This window comes from Bison bison, unplaced genomic scaffold, assembly GCF_000754665.1.
Source record: "Bison bison bison isolate TAMUID 2011002044 unplaced genomic scaffold, Bison_UMD1.0 scf7180017864132, whole genome shotgun sequence".
Taxonomy (NCBI): Eukaryota; Metazoa; Chordata; class Mammalia; order Artiodactyla; family Bovidae; genus Bison; species Bison bison.
The window spans coordinates 1,077,640-1,099,697 of NW_011494704.1; the positions used below are offsets into that span (position 1 = coordinate 1,077,640).

A 22,058-nucleotide genomic window follows, 5' to 3' on the forward strand; every position below is an offset into this window, starting at 1 on the left:
CCTCACCTGTAAAATGAGGATAATAATACTACCTATTTCCTAGGCTGTTTTATGAGGATTGGTGACTCACAGAATGTATGATGTTTTCAGTAAGTGTCTTCTGTCTAATTTTATATTGGCGCTTAAGCACATAAACCAGAGGTTGTCTCCTGGTCATCCTCACCACACCTGGATTCTTACCTAAGATCCATCTGGTTGTACTCTCCCAAGATGATTCTTTCCATATGGCGTGGGACTGTGCCCAGACCTTCACCCTTTCTTTTCGCCTTGACTGCCTGTACTATGTCGTTAGACAGCAATGTTCACTTGCCAGCTTTAGGGTTTCTCTCTCATTCATATGTGCGTCTCTTCTCCCCATCTAGACTAGATCATTGGGGTGAAAGGCCATGTCTTATATCACCTTGTATTTGACAAAAGACATGGCTTGTCCGAAGTGGGTACTCACTAAACACTCACTGATAATTCTTTGAGATTTACAGGATAGTTTGAAGGACTACTTCTCACTGATTAAGCATATAGTGTATTAAGTACACACCTGATTTCTGAAATATGCCACGAACAAAGTACCTCTTCTATATTCGTAAGACTTCCTCACATTAAGTGAAAGGCTGAGAGGCTTTTGGTAGCATTTATGTACTTATTAAGTTATTTACATGGTCTGGACTTTAGTTAATATTTATGATTCCACACAGAGCAATTCAGTGAGATTACACGGATGAAAAGATATCTCTTTGTTGGTAATGGAATGCATTCAAAAGTCAGCAAGGTGGCCTTCCGTATACAGTTTCTAAAATGGATCCATTACATTATAAACGTTAATGTACAGAGTTAACTTGATGTATATGTTTCACTAGAACATAAACCTTTTCCCTTCATAGAAGAAAGTATCCCTTATATCTGAATTAGTTCGTTGAAATTTTATAATGAAAGTCAGCTGTGGTTCCAGGAAACAGCTGGTGTTTTCGCCTCTCCACTTCCACAAAGAAATATGCAATGCATCAGGAACAAACTATCTCAAAACCATAAATTGCTTAAGTCTTCTTCATGTGCAGACAACAGTGCATTTCAATGGGAGACATTTGATGTGTGTTCAATTTTTACAACAGTTGTTAATTAAAACAGTATATAACTATAAAAATATGCATGGATGCTATGTAATATGAAGAGCACTTTACTAGGTGCTATAAAATATAATTTAAATATGGTCTTCTGGGAAATTTTAATAAATATAAAACACTGGTTCTCAACCATGGGGTTTGTTTGAAGATCATCGGGGAACTTGTACAAATGACAGCAACATAAAAGTCTGGACTCTATCCCTAAAGATTCTATCCAGATGGTTCTAATGTGTACCTTAGGTTATGAATCTAGAAAAACAAAAACAATTATGCAATGAAGCAAGACTCAACCATAACTTTTTTTGATATATGAGCATAATATTCTTCTTCATAAAATATATATATTATTAAAATCAGGTATATTCTGAATTTTTTGACATAAAAATACATTCATTTCAAATGTAGTGAAAGGTTTGATAATGATCCACAACAGTGCAATCTTTTATCACTTGATCAGGATTGTATAAAACTATTCTTTAATTTGAGTTTATAAACTTTGAATAGTAAATAACTCTTATTTAAACTGAATTTCTAGCACATACATAATTTTTTCTGTTGTAATGTGTTCAGTCACTCAGTCATGTCTGACTCTTTGCAACCCCATGGACCATAGCCCATCAAGCTCCTCTGTCCATGGGACTTTATAGGCGATAATAGTGGAGTGGGTTGCCATTTCCTTCTCCAGAGGGTCTTCCTGCTCCAGGGACAGAACCTGTGTCTCTTGCATCTCCTGCATTGGCAGGCAGATTCTTCACGACTAGTGCCATTTTACTGAAAGCTCCATTCATAAAAACTGTAAGAAATTTCAGTGTTGCATTAAAAAGGATGTCATCAATGGATGACATCCTGTTTTGATATGTATACAATTTCCTTACACTGAAAACAGACATCAAAGCAAAATTGGTGTGTTATATCCCATGGAAATATACACAAATTATCTTCACTCCTTTTGTAATTTTTAGCATAACTTTTTATTACAGTTTATCTTACAAACTTTATGAATGTGTCCATTTATTTGATACATTTCCAGTTTTTTCAATTTCAATATTTAACTAGCCATAGAATTTTAAGGGTTCAAGATCACTTAGGACAATCTTTCAGTTATATGGATTTATAGCCTTTGAGTTGTGTTGTTGACATGAACTCTATCTTTTGAGAAGCACTGTGATGCAGACACATGACTGATCAGCTGACCAATGTTTACTGCAGGATTAGAACCCACACTCAGACTGATTCTTAAGTCATTCAGAGAGACCAACATTTCTAGACCTCTCTCCAACAACAGGGCTCTTCTTGCTTTTAGGGTCCTTGCTCTCTAGGCATTTTGCCATACATTTAACTTCCAGATGAAAATGTTGGTATTTTTTTCTCACAAGTCTCTTTTTATACAGTGAAAGAGAATAAAATAAGTCATTACCATTTTTTTCACTTAATTCCAAAGAGGACTGTAACTCAGCTTATACAGAAGGCTATGGGCTTGTTTCCAATTATCCTTATGCTACAAGACAGGTAGCATTTCTTCCCGCTGAAATAACTTCCAGTTCCTTTCTCCCTAACATCATCTCAGAGATCTAACATTCTGTGCCTTATTGTACTCACGAGCATAATCCTTCACCTAGTCAACCTAACGCAAATCTTTTCTAACTCAGTTCCCAGGACCTTTATACTGATATTTATGGAAGGTTCTGTCTAGGAACAGATCTTATAGGATACAAAAGTATCCTCAGCCTGGATACTGAGAAGCTTATTCAAATTAAGTTCCATTGGCATATATCACCTAGAAAGGCCTGGGCTAGTAGTATTTATGTTTCATTGGCATATGCATGCATGTGTGCTCAGTCACTCAGTCATGTCCAACTCCTTGAGATGCTATGGACTGTAGCCCATCAGGCTCCTCTGTCCATGGGAATTCTCCAGGCAAGAATACTGGAGTGGGTGCCATGACCTCCTCCAGGGGATCTTCCCGACCCAGGGATTGAACCTGGGTCTCCTGCATTGCAGGGGGATTCCTTACCGCTGAGCACTGGGGAGGCTCCCATTGGCATAGATCACCCAGAAAAACCATAATGCCTGGGCTAGTAGTATTGTAGAGAGAAAGATCTACTAGCTTTGCTATGAAGACCTGTGTTTAATCTTGCCTCTGTTTCATAGACCTTGTGTAATGTTAAGCAAGTTCTTTATGCATGCCATGACTCACTGTGTTCATCTGGAAAATGGTGTTAAAGGGAGGCTGTGAAAATCCAACAAGATAATATATCTCAAGTAGCAAAAAAATATCTTACTTACGTACTTCTTTGTATATAAGTAAAGTCATTCATATATTAATATTTCCACATTTCTTAATCTTATTGTGCCATCAACAGCTAGAATCCAATCTAAATATTTTAGTACTCCATTTTAAAAAAAATTTCTATTTATTTATTGCTAAGGCTGCATGGATCTTAGTTCCCCTGACCAGGGATGGAACCTGTGCCCCTGCAGTGAAAGCACAGAGTCCTAATGACTGAACCACCAGGGAATTCCTTCTTAATACTATTTCAAAAGAAATGCTTTTAATCAAAATATTTACCAACATTTATAGCCAATAATTATCAATAAATGAGCTAATGCTTTTCAATTCTGCAATCCAAACTTTTGGACTATTTTTTTAAAAAAAAATATAGTAGATTGGGTGTGGAGTTGGGTGGCAGAACAGCAACAAAGAAGAATAACTATCTTTTTATGTCTGTGGAAAATTTTTAAGGTCATAGAGTGGAAAGTTGATGGGCGATCTAAGAATGTAAAAGAATATTTCCCAGAGGTTAGTCACCAGCTGGTTTTTATCCTTAGTAAGACAAGAACAGGAGGAAATTAGCTTAGATTTCATTTGGTTTAGAATAATGGAAGCAAGCTATGAAATCTAATTCCCAAGGAATCTTTTTGTCAAAATAAAATAGAGACTTACCTTCTACCATGATTTCAGGGCAATCCTGACTTTAAGTATGAGAAAATACTAGATGAATTTATAGTCATCCATCTCTATAATCCCCATCAAGAGAAGAAAACAAGCAATTATGAGTCGATTATGGAACAGGTGTTTTCACTTGTAATCATTTCATCTTTACTGGAAATTATTTTTCCTGCCTCACAACTGAAGATGCACACAGAGTTTAGTTTGCCCGGATCACTCAGTTAATGAAAAACTGAATTAGAACACAACCCTTACCTATCTCCAGAGTCCATCGTGGGCACTGTGCCAACCTATGAGCCTTCCTCACCCTGCCATTCTTAATTTCAATCCTTATTATTTTTAAAAGGACATTATTCCCAATATGTAGATTTATTTCATTGTTTATTTATTTAAATTATTTTATTTGGATTATTTCCAAGATTTAGAGGTATCTGAAAACCAAAGTAAACTGGGAATACAGCTAGTATTTACTGAGCTACCTAATATATGCCAAACACGTAAGAACTCTACATATAATGTCTCATTTGGTAATGACAGCTACCATTTGAGACAAGTACTATTGTTATCCTCTTTATAGATGGAAACCTAAGCCTCAGAATATATGCTAAGAGTTAGAGATGTGGATGGACTTTGAGACTGTTATACTGAGAGAAGTCAGTCAGAAAGAGAAAAACAAATATCATATATTAGTGTATATATGTAGAATCTAGAAAAATGGTATAGATGATCTCATTTGCAAGGCAGAAATAGAGACACAGATGAAGAGAACAAGCGTATGAACACTAAGGGGTGGGAGGGAAAGGGGTGGGGTGAATTGGGAGGTTGGGATTGACATATACACACTACTGCTATTATCTATAAAATAGACAACTAATGAGAACCTACTGAATAGCTCAGGGAACTCAGTGCTCTATGGTGAATTAAATGGAAAGGAAATCCCAAATAGAGGGGATATATATATATAAAGCTGATTAACTTTGCTATACGGTAGAAACTAACACAACATTGTAAAGCAACTGTACTCCAATAAAAATTAATTAAAAAAAAAATAAGAGAGCCCATGACCAAGGGACTAAAGAAGGAGACTTTTAACTTTAAGGAGGACTTTTAACATCAAAGGAGGCAATGGGGTCCTAAGCATTTTCACCCTGGAGCACCTGCTCAGGGATGGTGAGAATCAGGCGTAACAGGAAGTCACACCACAGGGCATCCAAACCCCCACACAGATTTCAGTTTTAGTTTTCAGCAAGTCATAGATACTTAGAAGTAAAAAAGAGCCAATTGAAATCATCTGGTCCAATCCCTTTATCTTATAGACAAGGAATTTGAGGATCAGGGCGAGGTTAAGTACTTTCTCTAGGGTCAGAAAGCTAATTAGTGACAGAGTTAGCAATAAATCACTTCCATGAAAAGACATGCTTTCAAAGTGAATTCAATTACCTCCACTCTAGTGGCTATTAAGAACACCCATGTAGCTAGACAATCTCCAGTGTTTTTGTAGTCTATGTAACCCAAGAGGATCTAGAAAGAACTTGGCAACACTGAGAATCTAAGTCAACAATCTTTAAAATGTGCTACTTTGAGTCAATTCATTATTGTTAGGGGCGGTGCTCCTACCAACTTCTGTTCCAAGTTATAGTTTCAGACTGTTACAGTAAACACCCAAGTACTTTCAACTCTTCTCTGGTAGATAAAAGATATATAACATTTCAGATATATTTGGATATAAAGGTAAAATTATTTTGGTATTTGTAAATTTTGGATGACAAAATCCCAAAGAAGAGGATTCTTATGATTTTACCACATGATCTTTTTTTCCCAGAAGGTCAAAAATCATCTGTCTTGTCAATCATGATAAAATTCACAGATGTCAATGGTAATACACTGATGTTAAGAAAAGTGAAAGGAAAGTGAAAGTGAAGTCACTCAGTCATGTCCGACTCTTTGTGACCCCATGGACTGTAACCCACCAGACTCCTCCGTCCAGGGGATTTTCCAGGCAAGATACTGGAGTGGGTTGCCATTTCCTTCTCCAGGAGATCATCCCAACCCAAGGATTGAACCCCGGTCTCCTGCATTGTAGGCAGACGCTTTACCGTTTGAGCCAAATAACCAAATACAGTGTTGCAAACTATTTAAGAGGAATGCAAAGTATTTTTACACAAAGCATACTTTTAAAATTAATTTTTTTCAACATACTAAATAAATCTATCTGAAAAGCCAAAGCTTGCCTTTAGGAAATATGGTTAAATTAGTAAAAGATAAAGGGGAAACAGAAAACCTGAACAAGTACTATGGAGTTGGAATGAAAATGGATGAAAATACAAACAATTGTTCGGTCAATGGTCAATAATAAATACCTACTAGTCTGCCACAGAATAAAGTGAAACAGAAGGTAAACACACAGTGAAAGAATGAGAACTAAAGCATGGAGTCCATGTAAAAGCATCCTGATGACAAACCAAAATGCTATTTCTATCAGGGGGAAAAATCATACCAGTTAAAATATATTTTGAAATATCATTTCAGGGGGAACAAAAGGAAGTAGACTGAGAAGAAAGCACTCTAACAGTTGTCAAATTATGTAGTTTGACACTGAGAATTCCCACATTTTACTAAATTTAGCTTTGAAGTCTTACACATTTTCAGAAATAGAGACCCGCTATCACACTTGATGTTTCAGAATGTGTTAATGCTAAATTTTTCCATTTGATGGTGTCCTTTCATTTAAGAAAGAAGAAGGAATGAATGTGATGGGGAAAATGGGCAGCAGTGTTCATTTAATATCGTGTATAAAGTCACGGTTTCATGCTGTGTGTCTAGCATAGGAAAATTGATTTTTGAGTGACATTTCATGGGTATACAGTACTCTGGGTTCAAGGACATTTCATGGGTATTCAGTGTCAATCGTGCTTAGATTTCCTTATCCCAGGAAACATTCCCCCAAATTAAACCACACAGATTTATGAATGCCACCAACGGAAAAGAGCAGCAGCTTCTAATTTAATGGCAATAAAAGATATGCTGTCCAGTAGCAAGTAGAAAGCATAGGATTTCCCTCCTTGTGTCTACCGCTGAAGAAGAGAGAGATAAGAGTGCTTTTTTCACTCAATTTCAATTTTTCCAGAGCAGAAAGTTCTGAGTGGCCTGCCTAAATGAAATAAGTGACAATCCAGGTTTTATTTAGAATTCTGTCTGGAAAAGGTTGGCTGGTTTGGAATCCCACAGGAACCCAGAAACCTAATAAGATGTTCAACAGATTAGCAACTGTGTATCACTAGTGATCAACATAATTTTATTTAGCTACTTTATTTAACAAATGCTGTGTGCCAGGCACTGTTCTAAATTACAAATATTAAACTCCTTTGATTAATGGTCATAACAGCTCTCTTAGAGAACTAGTATGTCCATTTCTCCAGATGAGAAAACTGAGGTACAGGACAGTAAATAATTTGCCCATGATCACACAACTAGTAAAAGAAATCCTCTCTTAAAACTCAGCAATAGTCAACCTTTTAGCATGACGCTCTTCCTTTTCTGGGCCGTCAGACAAAAATAGCAGTTTTCAATGAAAAGTTGTTTGAACAGCAAAACTGAAAATACATAGACTGATAATAGAAATTGAATTTATTAAGAGTCCTCTGTATTAGATACTGTAGCAAGTGCTAATAAAATTTTTTTAAGCCTGTCATTTAATCTTTATTCTAAACAATACCATTAGGAAAGCACTATTTCTATTTAAATCGTGAAACTGAGTTTTACGTACCTGATGAATAACTTTCCTGCTGTTCAATGACTAATGGAAAGAAGGATTCAAATCTGGCCCATCCAAATGCAGAACCCACCTACTGCCTTCCTACTAGGGAGACATCTCCTTTAAGGGGAGATGACTAAGGATGATGATTCAACCTGGATGTTTTTCTTTTTCCTCCTCTTTAACACAATAAGCCATCAACAACTATTTATTAAATTGATTAAGACATCAGATTTAAACAGATGAATGAGGAGTTTAGTTTATGGGGAGAATCCACTGACACGAAAAGCTCCTCAAAAAAACTGATAGCCCCAGCATCTAGCAGAGTATATCCAATTATTAATTGTGATAATGATATTATACCGACTAAAGAGAGAAGAGGCAGGATGAGGAGGGGACAACAAGAGGATGAGATTGTTGGATGGCATCACCGACTCAATGGACATGTTTGAGCAAGCTCCGGGAGTGGGAGATAGTGAAGGACAGGGAAGCCTGACATGATGCATCCATGGGGTCGCAGAGTTGAACATGACTGACCGACTGAACAACAACAAAAGAGAATGGAAAGAATCACTTCCTCTAAAAAATTTTAAATATGGGGTAATGTCACCTATTTGGCAAAGCTCAAATAGGGTCATGCTTAAATATGAAGAGATGAGCTGGAGGGTGAATCTCAAGAAGGAATCACAGAGATGATCTCCTATGAGAAGTGTGGTTTTAATATAATTTACCAAGAATTTTTTTTTCACAATCTCTGTATATGCATCAGACAACATCAACATTTTCAAGTCATAATTTTCAACTTTGTTTGCTATCATCAAAATATAAATCAGTAAAATGGAATCACAAGTGAACTGGAACCATCAATAATTTATATCATAACCCAATCTTTCCTGTAGATTGTTATTTTCCTTTCTTATTTTATAATTTTACAAATAACTTACCTTATTATTTCATACTTTTAGTAGCAAATAATTTTTTGTGTGTGTTGTTCAGTTGCTAAGTCATGTCCGACTCTTTGTGACCCTATGGACTATAGCCGACCAGGCTCCTCTGTCCATGAGATTTTCCGGCAAGAATACTGGAATGAGTTGCCATTTCCTCCTGAAGGGGATCTTCCCAACCCAGGGATCAAACATGCATCTGCTGCATTGGCAGGCAGACTTTTTACCACTAAGGCAACAAGGGAGCCCCATTCATGAGAAGTAATTGAGTTTAAATTTTAGTCACCAACTTTCTGCCCTGCAACCACAAAAGTTTGTATAAGCTCTGCTCACCAATCTGCTACCCTCCCTCACTCAAAACCCCTCTTGTTCAGGGTAAAGAATTTTTGTCCTCTTACAGATCTTCAAACATGAAAAAAAAAAAAAAGACTTCCAAAGTCTTTCAAGTCACTGAGATTCCTCTTTATACTTCTGAAACAGCAATGTGAACCCAAAAGTACTTAATTCTAAGCATATCCTTAGATAATAGATGCACACATATCTGAGCATTACTATAATATGCTTGTAATGGGAAAACTAAGAATTCTCAGATGAAGTACCAAGCAAATACCCTACACAGAGGGTCAGAACATATACTGCCATCCCTTAAGTGTAGACGGTTGTTTTTATTTCATTCAACTTAATTATTAGCATTAATAAAAACAAGAAAAAAATGCATTTATGTAAGTGGTTAAGAACTTCACATCCTATCAATTAATATTTGCTGAAAAATGAATCAAGGACCTGTTTTGTGAAACATATGCTTAACCAATAGTTTTATACTTGACCTTTAAGCCAGGTTCCAGTTCAATTTTCTAGAGTGACACACAGCATGCATAACATTCTCTTTTCTGAGAAAGGCTTTTCATTGGTTTAAGGGAAGGACTCAGGCACTATTAACATTAAGCATATAAGACTAGAATCTGCATTCTCCTTTCACAAGCAAAAAACAGAAACTAACACTGCATGGAGGTGAATGACTCATCCACAGTCACACTGTTGGTAAATTTGATGGTAAAAATATCCTACAAATATTTAGGACTACTTATTTAATTCAATAATCATTCTCCAACCTACTCCTCTTGCCTCTCTAAGTAGTTATGAGTCATTCTATAAACAAAAGGCAGATTTGTGCCACTGGAGAAATATATTAGAAATTAACAAATTTAAATCACTTTATAGAACGTGCTCAATGTTTCCATCTCTGCCAGAATGCTTTGAGGTTGGCAGGAAAAATGGAATAACTGACTGCCTTTTCACGGATGAGGAAACAAGGACAGGCAGCATTATTACCCCAGAGTGACTTACTTGAGACTACATAAAGAGACCATATAAGAGCTCTTTAAACCTGCATGTTTCCTTCTAGATTCTAGAATCTAGAAGCTTCTCCCTTTCTTGTATCTACACTGCTTTACCACATAGTCTCAGTTCAGTTCAGTCGCTCAGTTGTGTCCAACTCTGCGACCCCATGAATTGCAGCACGCCAGGCCTCCCTGTCCATCACCAACTCCTAGAGTTCACATAGTCTAGGGGACGACAAAAAGTCAGCAGTAGCTGGCCTTCTGACTGTCTGCAGTATTTTGTGTACATTATGTAATTCTATCTTATTCCTTCTTGTGTCTTGTCCACATCTCCCACAATCTCACTGTAGGTTCTTTGAGAGCATGGATCATATATTCAACCTCTATGGAATTTCCCAACAATTCCTAGCACAGAGCCAAGGACCTCTAAGTTTTTAAAAATACCTATTCATTCACTAACTAGATGTAAGTTTTGGGAGACCTATCCCTGAAGGAAGTGAGAATTAGATAAGAATTAGATGCCACAGGCAAATTAGCTTTATTACCCAATTCTGTGTTTTTCAATACTGTAGAAATTCACTACAATTTTCTCATTTTCCTATTTTCAAAAAAAATACTGTAACAATTACTTTTATGAAAATATGCAGTATTTTTTTTAATTTTATTTTATTTTTAAACTTTACATAATTGTATTAGTTTTGCCAAATATCACTGAAGCAGATATTATGAAACAATATTTGTGGGAAATGTAAACTTCCTGGATAGAATTTATTGATATACAAATATATTATTTTAAATTGTAATTCCAAAAATTCTAATTGTTGAACTGTTACCTCAGAAATAACCAGAGGTGTACAAATGCATCCCAAAACTTTAACCTTTAAGCATATAAAAATAGGAGACAAAACATAAAATACTAGCTACAACCCAAGTTTCTTGCTAAATTCAGCGACTTTTAGGACAGTGGGTGATTCAGATAAGCCGATTTCTTGCTCTCTAAGTAACTTTTGAATAACTGAAAATCATTTCTATAAATTTATTATTTTCATTTTAAGAACAATTTCTCCTCCATTCATACAAATTAAGTTTAGCTTGTGAGTGAATCACATACCTTTATGACATGATGCTTTTCCTGGAGCATAGGAATCTTAAACATTTGGCACCAGTATGTTGTACCTTTGTTTGGGATGGAAACCTGTCTTAAAAATAAATAAATAAAAAGGAGAAGGGGACAAAAGTCATATTGGCTTGACATTCTATTAAAAACAATAATTTAAATAAAAAAACGAAACAAAACTATTATACGGTTTCAATAAACCCATCCCTAGAATCATAAAAACCTGAAAACAAAAAAACTTACGTCTTGATTGACCAGGTCAAAGTATGGTATGGCTGTAGACAACATACTGGTTTTCTCAGGATTCAGTAACCGCAGACTCTTGGTACCACGATTGGATTCATGGTACTTGGGACCTGCTTCTCCCACATCTTCATGGTGGTAGGCCCAGATCACCCTTACCGTGCTCTCCTGGTGAACAGAAATGGGTAGGGTTATGTCTCATGACAGCACTTTCCTTACCATTGAATTGAGTTTAATGAATGCTACTTAAAGCAGGATACAGAAGCAAAGAAAAGAGCATGACATTCAGGGTCTCAATATGGTCTCTCACATAATTGTGTTAACTTGATTAAGTCTTAAAAATCCAAATAGATGAGTTCCTTTTTGAAAGAAATCATCTCTCCAAGATAAAATATTCCAAAACATATTTTGGAAGATATTATGCAAGATATATGTTTTATATATGTTATATGATATATATGTTATATTTGCAAGATAATATGTTCCAAAACATTGGGTTGGTCAAAAAATTTGTTTGGGTTTATAGTAAATTGTTAACAGAAAAACCCAGGTGAACTTTGTGGTCAACCCAATAGAATGAAGGACAAGTGACTTAGTAGTTATCCTTTCATGCTGATAGCAACAGTAAATCATTGTCATGCAAAAACTCCAAACACTGAAAACAAACTAGTAGTTACCAGGTAATTACTCTTGTTAAGTAGCAGGAGTTTAGGATAATTAAAACCTGTTTCAATGCTATGGAACATTTTAAAGAAAACAAATAAATATAATGAAAGTTAAAATGACTTCCCAGGTCAAGATTTTAATTTTCACAATAGATTTTTCCTAGACTCTAGCCCAGTCACATGTATGAATTTAGGGAAAGTGGAAATGCAAGAGGAACTTCTGATTCTGGGTTGTTTATTATCGTAGAATCTAGGTGTAATCATTTCATGAACTCTGGGAATTTTCAAGGGACTGAGGCATTCCAACTAGGAAAAGTGCTGTCAGGTGAAACTGGTTGCCCAAAGGGTGGTGGGGCAGCGGGGAGGGTGTGCTGGGATATAAAAAAATAGTTTAGTCCCCCACACATAAAGATGCCTTTGTCAGATCTTTATAATGAGAACATTGCAAATAAATAACATGGTAACGATAACCTTATATGAGACAGCAAAAGAGACACAGAGGTATAGAACAGTCTTTTGGACTTTGTGGGAGAGGGCGAGGGTGGGATGATTGGGGAGAATGGCATTGAAACATGTATATTATCATACGTGAAATGAATCGCCAGTCCAGGTTTGATGCATGATACAGGATGCTCGGGGCTGGTGCACTGGGATGACCCAGAGGGATGGTATGGGGACGGAGGTGGGAGGGGGGTCAGGATGGGGAACACGTGTACACCCGTGGCAGATTCATGTCGATGTATGGCAAAACCAATACAATATTGTAAAGTAATTAGCCTCCAATTAAAATAAATAAATTTATTTTAAAAAAAGAAAATAAACAACAAAACAAAAGCTATTCATTTTAAAAGTTATATTATTTCTTAATAAGTCAAATGACTATAATTATTACAGTTAAAGTATAAGAGCACTGTATATTACATAAAAGTGGTCCTTGTTGTTGCACACATTTTTCTTCCTCTTTCACTCTTTATGCAGAATGTTAATCAAAATTGCCTCAGATTTTTACATTTCCATTTTTAAAGCTATGAATTACAATAAAAAAAAAAGGTAATCTTGTTGGTCTATACAAAATGAAATTGGTTTCAGAAATTCATGGCAAGTTTCAAAGTACCACATGAATTATAGATCCTCTAAATATTTAATTTGCATATGCACAAAGATGTTAATTTTTGCATGATGCCTGACAATAACAAATCTTGTATAACATGCTGACAGGCAATTTTCATCAGTCTACTATTCATCTTGACTTTAGAAATTCACAAAAGTGAATCAGTAACAATTCAGATGAATTATAGCCTAGTATTTAGTATCATAATTCTCTCTTATGTAATATGATTTCTTCCAACCTTTATCAATTGCTTATTTTCAAACTTTATAAAGAAGCTACAATCTTTTATAGATAAAATCACACATACTTTAAGCAACTCTTCCAAGTTTTAGATTCACACAAAAACTGCCTTTATTGAAGTTTATAGTCATAGGTGGTCCCCCCCACCCCAATCCATGGCTTCTAAGGAGAATTCAAAAATATTCCCAAAAGATTATGTGACTTTGTTGCTAAGGGTTATTTTTAAATACTTGTTCTTTTTTATTCTGCAAAGTATTTCCCAACTGTAAATGTACAATCTGTTCATGCATGCATTTACTGATAGACTTCTTACCGATATACTCTTGTCATTTACGTCACACGTATGCAGTTCTCTGGTAAATTCAATTACTGTGTGTGTACTATTTTCCATGGCATATTCTAGGTGGTAATCTTGCTGAGCATCTTTTCTCAATTCTCTGTTTGCATTTGTAAAATAATCCTGTGGAAAATATGAAAAAGGAAAATCCAGCTATTCTAAATTCAGAGTGAAAAGAATTTAGATTAAGAGCATATACATATAACGTTGAAAAATAATTCTGGTTTGCTCATTACAAAATCCTGTATTTACAGTCATTTTTTAAGTCCTGGGAATTTCCAAGGGGCTGGAGTATTCTCCCTAGGGACAGTTCCCTAGGAAACAAATCCATATTTGAACTTCTGGCCCTTCAGGAAAAGGCAGTGTGGATTTACAACAGAGAGTATTGAAAGAGCTGGAATGAGTAATCACTGAGTACTTTTTCCTCCTTCTACAGATGAAAAGAACTTCAACACAGGGAAATGACTTGCTCCAAAGTGAAATGAATAACTAGTTCATAGTAAAACCAGGACCAGGCCCGGTACCAGCACTTTTTTCACTATTACATTTTACGGTGCTTACCTTCTGCACTTCTAAAAGCAAGGAGACTCAGGCTAAGGTTATAGGGTTTTTTAGTATGAGCTTTAATGACATACATTTATTAAAATGAAATGCAGTGGGATAATATGGAAAGAAATTACTCTAGTTGAATTACAAGATACTGAAAAACTAGAGATGTTTTGTTTTGATGGTTCAGCTATAATTCTCATACTAAACTAGTTCAATGCTGTAAGATCACTTCTTAGAAGCACACAGATGCAATGGAAATCGCATAGGCTTTGAATCAGATAATTAGGATCTGAGCCCCCCAGTTCTACTCCAAAAATGTCAACGAATTGTTGAAATCAAACTCGGAACTTTTGTTCTAGCATTAATAAAATTGAGAGAGGGCCTTCCTTGATGGTCCAGTGGTTAAGACTTCACCTTCCAGTGCAAGGGGTATGGGTTTGATCCCCGGTGGAGGAGCTAAGATCCCTCATGCCTCGTGACCAAATAAAAATAAAACATAAAACAGAAGTAATATTGTAACAAATTCAATAAAGACTTTAAAAATTGTCCACACTAATAAAATCTTTAAAAAAGGAAATAAAATAAAATTGAGATAATACATACTTTTTGTATGAATTTTGAAAGATAAATACATGAAATAGTATATAAGGGAAAAAATGCCAACCATAGTTAGAGCTCACTCAATGCCAATCTTCTTCCCTCTTTTGCAATTAGAGTAGTATTGCAAAATACCCAAAATATTCTCTATGCTTTTTACCACTGGCTTTCTATGTTAAGAGTTATAAAAATCATGTTGTTCATTCTTATTACTTATAGAAGATATAAAATTTGCCATAATTATACTGGTTTTTCAGCATATAATGGTATTTTATGTCTGATAAATCACAAAGAATTGATTTAGAATATACATGCTGAAATAAAATTACAACTAGTTTTAATAACACTAAAATTACATTTGAAGAAATGATTGCATGCTTGACAGAGAAAATACTGTTGTACAAGAGAAAAACTTTAAGTTGTCTATAATTGTCATACTCTAGGATATGGATAATAGTATTATAACAATGTTAAATGACCTAACATCAATTATCATGGTTATGTAAGAGAATGTCCTTGTTCTTGGTAATTATACACTTAAACGTTTAAGAGTGAAAAAAAAAAAAAAGAACAAGAAATGGTCATTCTCAAATGGATGGCACTTGGCGTTTTTATTCCTAGCACTTTTCTAAGGTAGCTATCTAGTGTATGTAAGCTTGACATTCAGGGTACCACATCCTGACATTGTTCAAATCTCACATTATTGGTGATGCACAGACCCTAACTAACTTCACTCTGGTAACAATGACAACATACTGAGTACATTCTATGCACCAGATTAAGCATATTACACGTATTAGCTCATTTAATCTTCATATCAAGGCTATGAGACAAAATGATGTTCCTGTTTCACTGAAGCACAAAGAAGTAAGCAGCTAGGCCAGAATCATACAGGTAGTAAGTGGTAAAGCCAGTGCTGCAGCTCAGGCAGTTTGGTCTGAGCCTCCTTCACTGTTCTACACCACAGTGGCCACTGCTGGAAAAGGATGGGTTAGTTTAAATACTTCTGCCTACAGAACTATATACATCAAGTATTTTTTCATATAAAGTGTTACTTTTTCTACTGCTAAAGTCAGGGTCTGTCAAAAATGTACTCTGAAAACCAGCTGTAATTGTGAAAGCAATTCAAATGAAATATTCCAATGATAACCGTGCTTTTCTCACTTTTGATCACATAGATTTTCAGTATATAAATGAAATAACAATGCCTGTGGATGAGAGATTTAGATAAACTGACTGTCTTTACACCAAGCTCACATTACATTACATGATTCAAGCAATCACGGTTTTTGCAAACAAACAGAATACAATACAAAATGCAATCAGTTCAAAGAGTAGAATAATTATCTGAGTTTTGCAAATATGTTTCCAAAGCCTTAGTACCACAAAATACCCAGCTGGCTTGCCAATTTTCCATTTGTTTTATTTCCACTCACCAAAACCAATTCTTTTCAGTTATTCCACCTTTTTCTGGTTTTTCAGATAACTTAACTATGAGAAATAGCTGTGAAAAGAAGAGAAGCGAAAAGTAAAGGAGAACTGAACTATGAGAAAAGGGGAGAAAGCTCATTCAGGTCTTACTAAAAGTCCCTTGAGCTCATCTGCACTGTGAGCACTCATCGAACCACTGAGTGTTCAATGTTCAGAAAAGACGACTGTCAATTATGTCAAAGTTCTACACGTCTGGAAAAGTGTGTTTGTCCAAAAGAAGTTGGTATCTTCAACCTCACTAAGGGAAAACGTAAGTGGGTTTGAATAAAACTAAGGTTGAAACGTTCCATTCAGTCAGTTCAGTCATTCAGTCATGTCTGACTCTCTGCAACCCCATGGACTGCATGCAGCACGCCAGGCTTCCCTGTCCATCACCAACTCCCAGAGCCTACTCAAATTCATGTCCATCGCGTCGGTGATGCCATCCAGCCATCTCATCCTCTGGTGTCCCCTTCTCGTTCTGCCTTCAATCTTTCCCAGCATCAGGGTCTTTTCCAGTGAGTCGGTTCTTCATGTCAGGTGGCCAAAGTATTGGAGTTTCAGCTTCAGAATCAGTTCTTCCAATGAATATTCAGGACTGATTTCCTTTAGGATTGACTGGTTGGATTTCCTTGTAGTCCAAGGGACTCTCAAGAGTGTTCTCCAGCACCACAGTTCAAAAGCATCAATTCTTCGGTACTCAGCTTTCTTTATATAAGGTTGAAATGTGAAATAGCCTAATCACCACTGTAATTCCATTACAATTTTTTTTCCTCATTTTTCAATTTTTCGGGTCTGTTTGGAGACATATCTTCAGATTTGATCAGAGTACACCTTAATTACCCAAACAGTGTTATCAGTACATGTTTACTTACTTAAAAACCCACAAGCTAATCTCTTACTATTCCTGGGAGATCTCCTAGAACAAATATTCTAAACCCTCTCTATATAAGATGCCAACATTTTCCCACCCTCAGCTTTTGATCAGACTTTTCCCCTCACTGAGAGAATTTCAGTTATGATATACATGTGAGCTACATCTTGCCTCTGTCTATTCTAAATATTATATCACTTAATGGCATCATAAAAATCAATCTCAAAGCAGGAAAAGAGAAATAAAAAACAAAGAGATGGAACAAACAGAAAGCAAAAAGTAACTGACATGAAAGAGAAATATTACAATAGATCCTACAGACATTAAAGGGTTAATAATTTTATATACACTTTGATGGGAAAAGCTTGAACAATTTAGGTGAGAAACAGACAAAGTACTTGAAGAACACAAACCAGAAAAATGTATTTAATAAAAGATACTCTTAATGACCAGAAACTATAAAACATAGGCAGAACACCCTATGATATAAATCACAGCAAGATCCTCTATGACCCACCTCCTAGAATAATGGAAATAAAAACAAAAATAAACAAATGGGAACTCATTAAACTTAGACGCTTTTGCACAGCAAAGGAAACTGCACAAGGTGAAAAGACAACCCTCAGAATGGGAGGAAATCATAGCAAACGAAACAACTGACAAAGGATTAATTTCCAAAATATACAAACAGCTCATGCAACTCAATACCAGGAAAACAAACACCACAATCAAAAAGTGGGCAGAAGACCTAAACAGAAGTTTCACCAAAGACGATGGCTAATTAACACATGAAAAGATGCTCAGCGTTTCTCATTATTAGAGAAATGCAAATGAAAACTACAATGAGGTATCACCTCACACAGTCAGAATGGCCACTATCCAAAATCTACAAGCAATAAATGCTGGAGAGGTGGAGGAAAGGGACTGCTTTTGCCCTATTGGTGGGAATGTACATTGATATAACCACTATGGAGGACAATATGGAGATTCTTTTAAAAACTAGGAAAAGACTACCATATGTTCCAAGAACCCCACTACTCAGCGTGTACCCTGAGAAAACAATAACTGAAAAAGGCGCGTGTACCCCAAGGTTCACTGCAGCACTATTTACAATACCTAGGACATGGAAGCAACCTAGATGTCCACTGATAGATGAATGGATAAAGAAGCTGTGGTACATACAGAGAATGGAACATTATTCAGCCATAAAAAGAAATACATTTGAGTCAGTTCTAATGAGGTGGATGAACCTAGAGCTTATTATACAGAGTGAAGTAAGCCAGAAAGAAAAAAACAAATATCATATACTAATGCATATATATAGAATCTAGAAAGATAGTACTGATGAACCTGTTTGCAGGGCAGCAATGAAGACATAAAGAACAGACTTGTGGGGAAGGACAGGGTGGGACGATGAAGAGAGCAGCATGGAAACATATGTACTGCCTTACGTAAAACCAATAGCCAGTGAAAATTTTCTGTATGACTCAGGGAGCTCAAACCAAGTCTCTGTTACAACCTAGAGGGGTGGACACGACGGAGCGACTTCACTTTCACTTTTCACTTTCATGCTTGGAGAAGGAAATGGCAACCCACTCCAGTATTCTTGCCTGGAGAATCCCAGGGACAGAGGAGCCTGTTGGGCTGCCGTCTGTGGGGTTGCACAGAGTTGGACACAACTGACGCAACTTAGCAGCAGCAGAGGGGTGGGATAGGGTGCAAAGTGGGAGGGAGATTCAAGAGGGAGGATAATTTGTGTTGATATATGGCAGAAACCAATACAATATTATAAAGCAATCATCCTTCAACTAAAAATAAATATATTAAAATGTTAAAAAAAAAAAAGACACTCAATGGCCTATAGTCTAACCTAGGGGTAAAAACTTTCCTACAAGGAAAATTCTAAGCCAAAATGTATTTTACTGGGAATTTCTCCAAATATTTTAAGAAGAGGTAATATCAATCTTTCACAAACTCTTCCAGAAGAGAAAAGAGGAGGGAATACTTCCTAACTCACTTTTTGGTGGCTCAGACAGTAAAGAGTCTGCCTACAGTGAGAGAGACCTGGATTCGATCCCTGGGTCAGGCAGATCCTCTGGAGAAGGAAATGGCAACCCACTCCAGTACTCTTGCCTGGAAAATCCCACGGATGGAGGAGTAGTAGGCTACAGTCCCTGGGGTCGCAAAGAGTCAGACATGACTGAGCGACTTCATTTCACTTCACTTACCCTAATACCAAAATCAAAGACATTATAAAAAAAAAAACAAAGATCATGACCTCTCATAGGCCAAAGTGCAAGTTTTCTTAAAAATATGTAACAGCAAGTAGAACATAGTGATATTTTTTTAAAAAAGGATACTGTATTATGGTCATTCAGAGTTGGTTCAATATTAGAAAATATCAATGCAACTCAATATATCAAAGTCTAAAAAAAAAAAACCATGCAATGATCTCAATAAATACATAAACCTATTTGAAACATTTACCCATGGTAAAATCTCTCAGTAAACTAGCAATAGAAGGTATTTCCTCAACCTTATAAGTAAAAGTAAAAGTCACTCAGTCATGTCTGACACTTTTCGACCCAATGGACTATACCGTCCATGGAATTCTCCAGGCCAGATTCTGGAGTGGGTAGCCTTTCCCTTCTTCTGGGGATTGTCACAACCCAGGGATCGAACCCAGGTCTCCCATATTGCAGGTGGATTCTTTACCAGCTGAGTCACCAGGGAAGCCCAAGAATACTGGTGTGGGTAGCCTATCCCTTCTCTGGCAGATCTTCCTGATGCAGGAATCGAACCGGGGTCTCCTGCATTGCGGGCGGATTCTTTAACAGCTAAGCTATGAGGGAAGAGTCTACAAAACCTCAGGGCATCCCAGGTCACGCTAGTGGTAAAGAACCCACCTACCAGCAGGAGACATGAGAGAGGTGGGTTCGATCCCTGGGTCAGAAAGATCCCCTGGAGGAGAGCAGGGCAACCCACTTCAGTACTCCTTCCTGGAGAATCTCATGGACAGGGGAGCCCCAAGGGCTACAGTTCACAAGGTCGCAAAGAGTCAGACAAGACTGAATCGACTTAACATGCAAGCATACAAACTTAATAACATCATACTTAATGATGAAAGACTGAATTCTTCCCCACTAAGTATGGGAACAAGAAAGTCCTGGGATAAGGCAAGGATGTCCACCTCCTCACTTTCAGAAGGGTCCATCGTTGGTTGTCCACCTCTGACAGTTTGTCTCTATTATTCCCATTCCTGAACTAAGTCATCAAAGTTCTGTCCTTGACATTACACTACTGTGTTTTCATATTTCATCCTTTGGTAATCTCATCTTCTCCAAGAGTTTCTAATCATCACCCTTATTTAGTACCATATATCCAAAAGTCCATTGGATACCATTATTCGGAATTCTTTACTTTCATTTCAAATGTAAGATTAAAATTGTATTCGCCTTTTACCTATAAGGTGAATTCAAAATCAAAATTCAAAAATCAGTATTATTAACTTCTTCCTTTATTACTCAAAACTCCACAGATAATCCCTGGTCCTATCGATTCCTCATTTTCAAAAATAACCCACCTTTACCTCTGCTCCATTCAGTTTCTAAGTTCAGATTCTATTACTCCATATTTTTGTCAAGCTCTTCCTTGAAAATCACTCTCAACATGCCATTACATTTTATTTAACAGTATAGAGTACTAAGTTCTATAATTTAGATTCAAATTTCTCTAAAGTTTAGCCTGGTTTTCCAGGGTGTCTATCATTAATCTCACCACATAATTTCTATTATCTATTTATCATTCCCTTCAAATCTTGGTGGCTCGGCAGTGAAGAATCTGCCTGCCAATGCAGGAGTCCTGGATTAGATCCCTGGGTCAGGAAGATCACCTGGAGTAGGAAATGGCAACCTATTCTAGCATCCTCCTGGAAAATCCCATGGATAGGGGAGCCTGGCAAGCTACCGTCCATAGGGTCACAAAGAGTCAGACAAGACTGAGTAACTGAACACACACACACACAATTTTCTGCCTTTGCCCAGCCTTTTGCTTTTGTTCATATTCTTCCTCTCTATCTCCCCTACTGTCTTCACCTCACTGACATATTCACCACTACCTCCACCCATTGAAACAACTGCATTGAAAAGCTTCCTTTCCCCAAGACTCAAGATTCTTCTACAGAGTTTTCTCTAATCATTCCAACTGGAAGTGATCATTCCCTCTCCGAATTCTTATTCCTCTATTTCCATTCCTGTGTAGCATGCAATATATTCTAGGCACAGCATTATCTTCTCAACCACTGTGGTTGCTGTTGTTCAGTTACCCAGTCATGTCTGACTCTTTGCAACCCCATGGACTGCAGGACGCCAGACTTCCTTGTCCTTCACCAATTCCTGGAGCTTGCGAAAACTCATTCCATTGAGTTGGTGATGCCATCCAACCATCTCATCCTCTGTTGTCCCCTTCTCCTCCTGTCTTCAAATCTTTCCCAGTATCAGGGTCTTTTCTAACGAGTAGGCTCTTTGCATTAGGTGGCCAAAGTATTGGAGCTTCAGTTTCAGCATCGGTCCTTCCAGTGAATATTCAGGACTAATTTCCTTTAGGATTGACTAGTTGGATCTCCTTGGAGCCCAAGGGACTCTCAACAGTCTTCTCCAACACCATAGTTCAAAAGCATCAATTCTTTGGCACTCAGCCTTCTTTATGGTCCAACTCTCACATCCATACATGACTACTGGAAAAATCATA

General features: G+C 36.7%; 1 protein-coding gene across 1 annotated transcript in view; it reads right to left on the bottom strand.

Moving 5' to 3' along the window:
• MOXD1 (monooxygenase, DBH-like 1) overlaps positions 1–22,058 on the bottom strand; it is a 99,185-nt gene that overhangs the window by 57,744 nt on the left and 19,383 nt on the right. The window contains exons 3-5 of the mRNA XM_010839691.1: positions 13,796–13,942; positions 11,467–11,634; positions 11,218–11,301 (exon numbers count right to left, since the gene is read on the bottom strand). Of these exons, the coding sequence (XP_010837993.1) occupies positions 11,218–11,301; positions 11,467–11,634; positions 13,796–13,942 (399 nt within the window). The remainder of the gene's footprint in view (positions 1–11,217; positions 11,302–11,466; positions 11,635–13,795; positions 13,943–22,058) is intronic.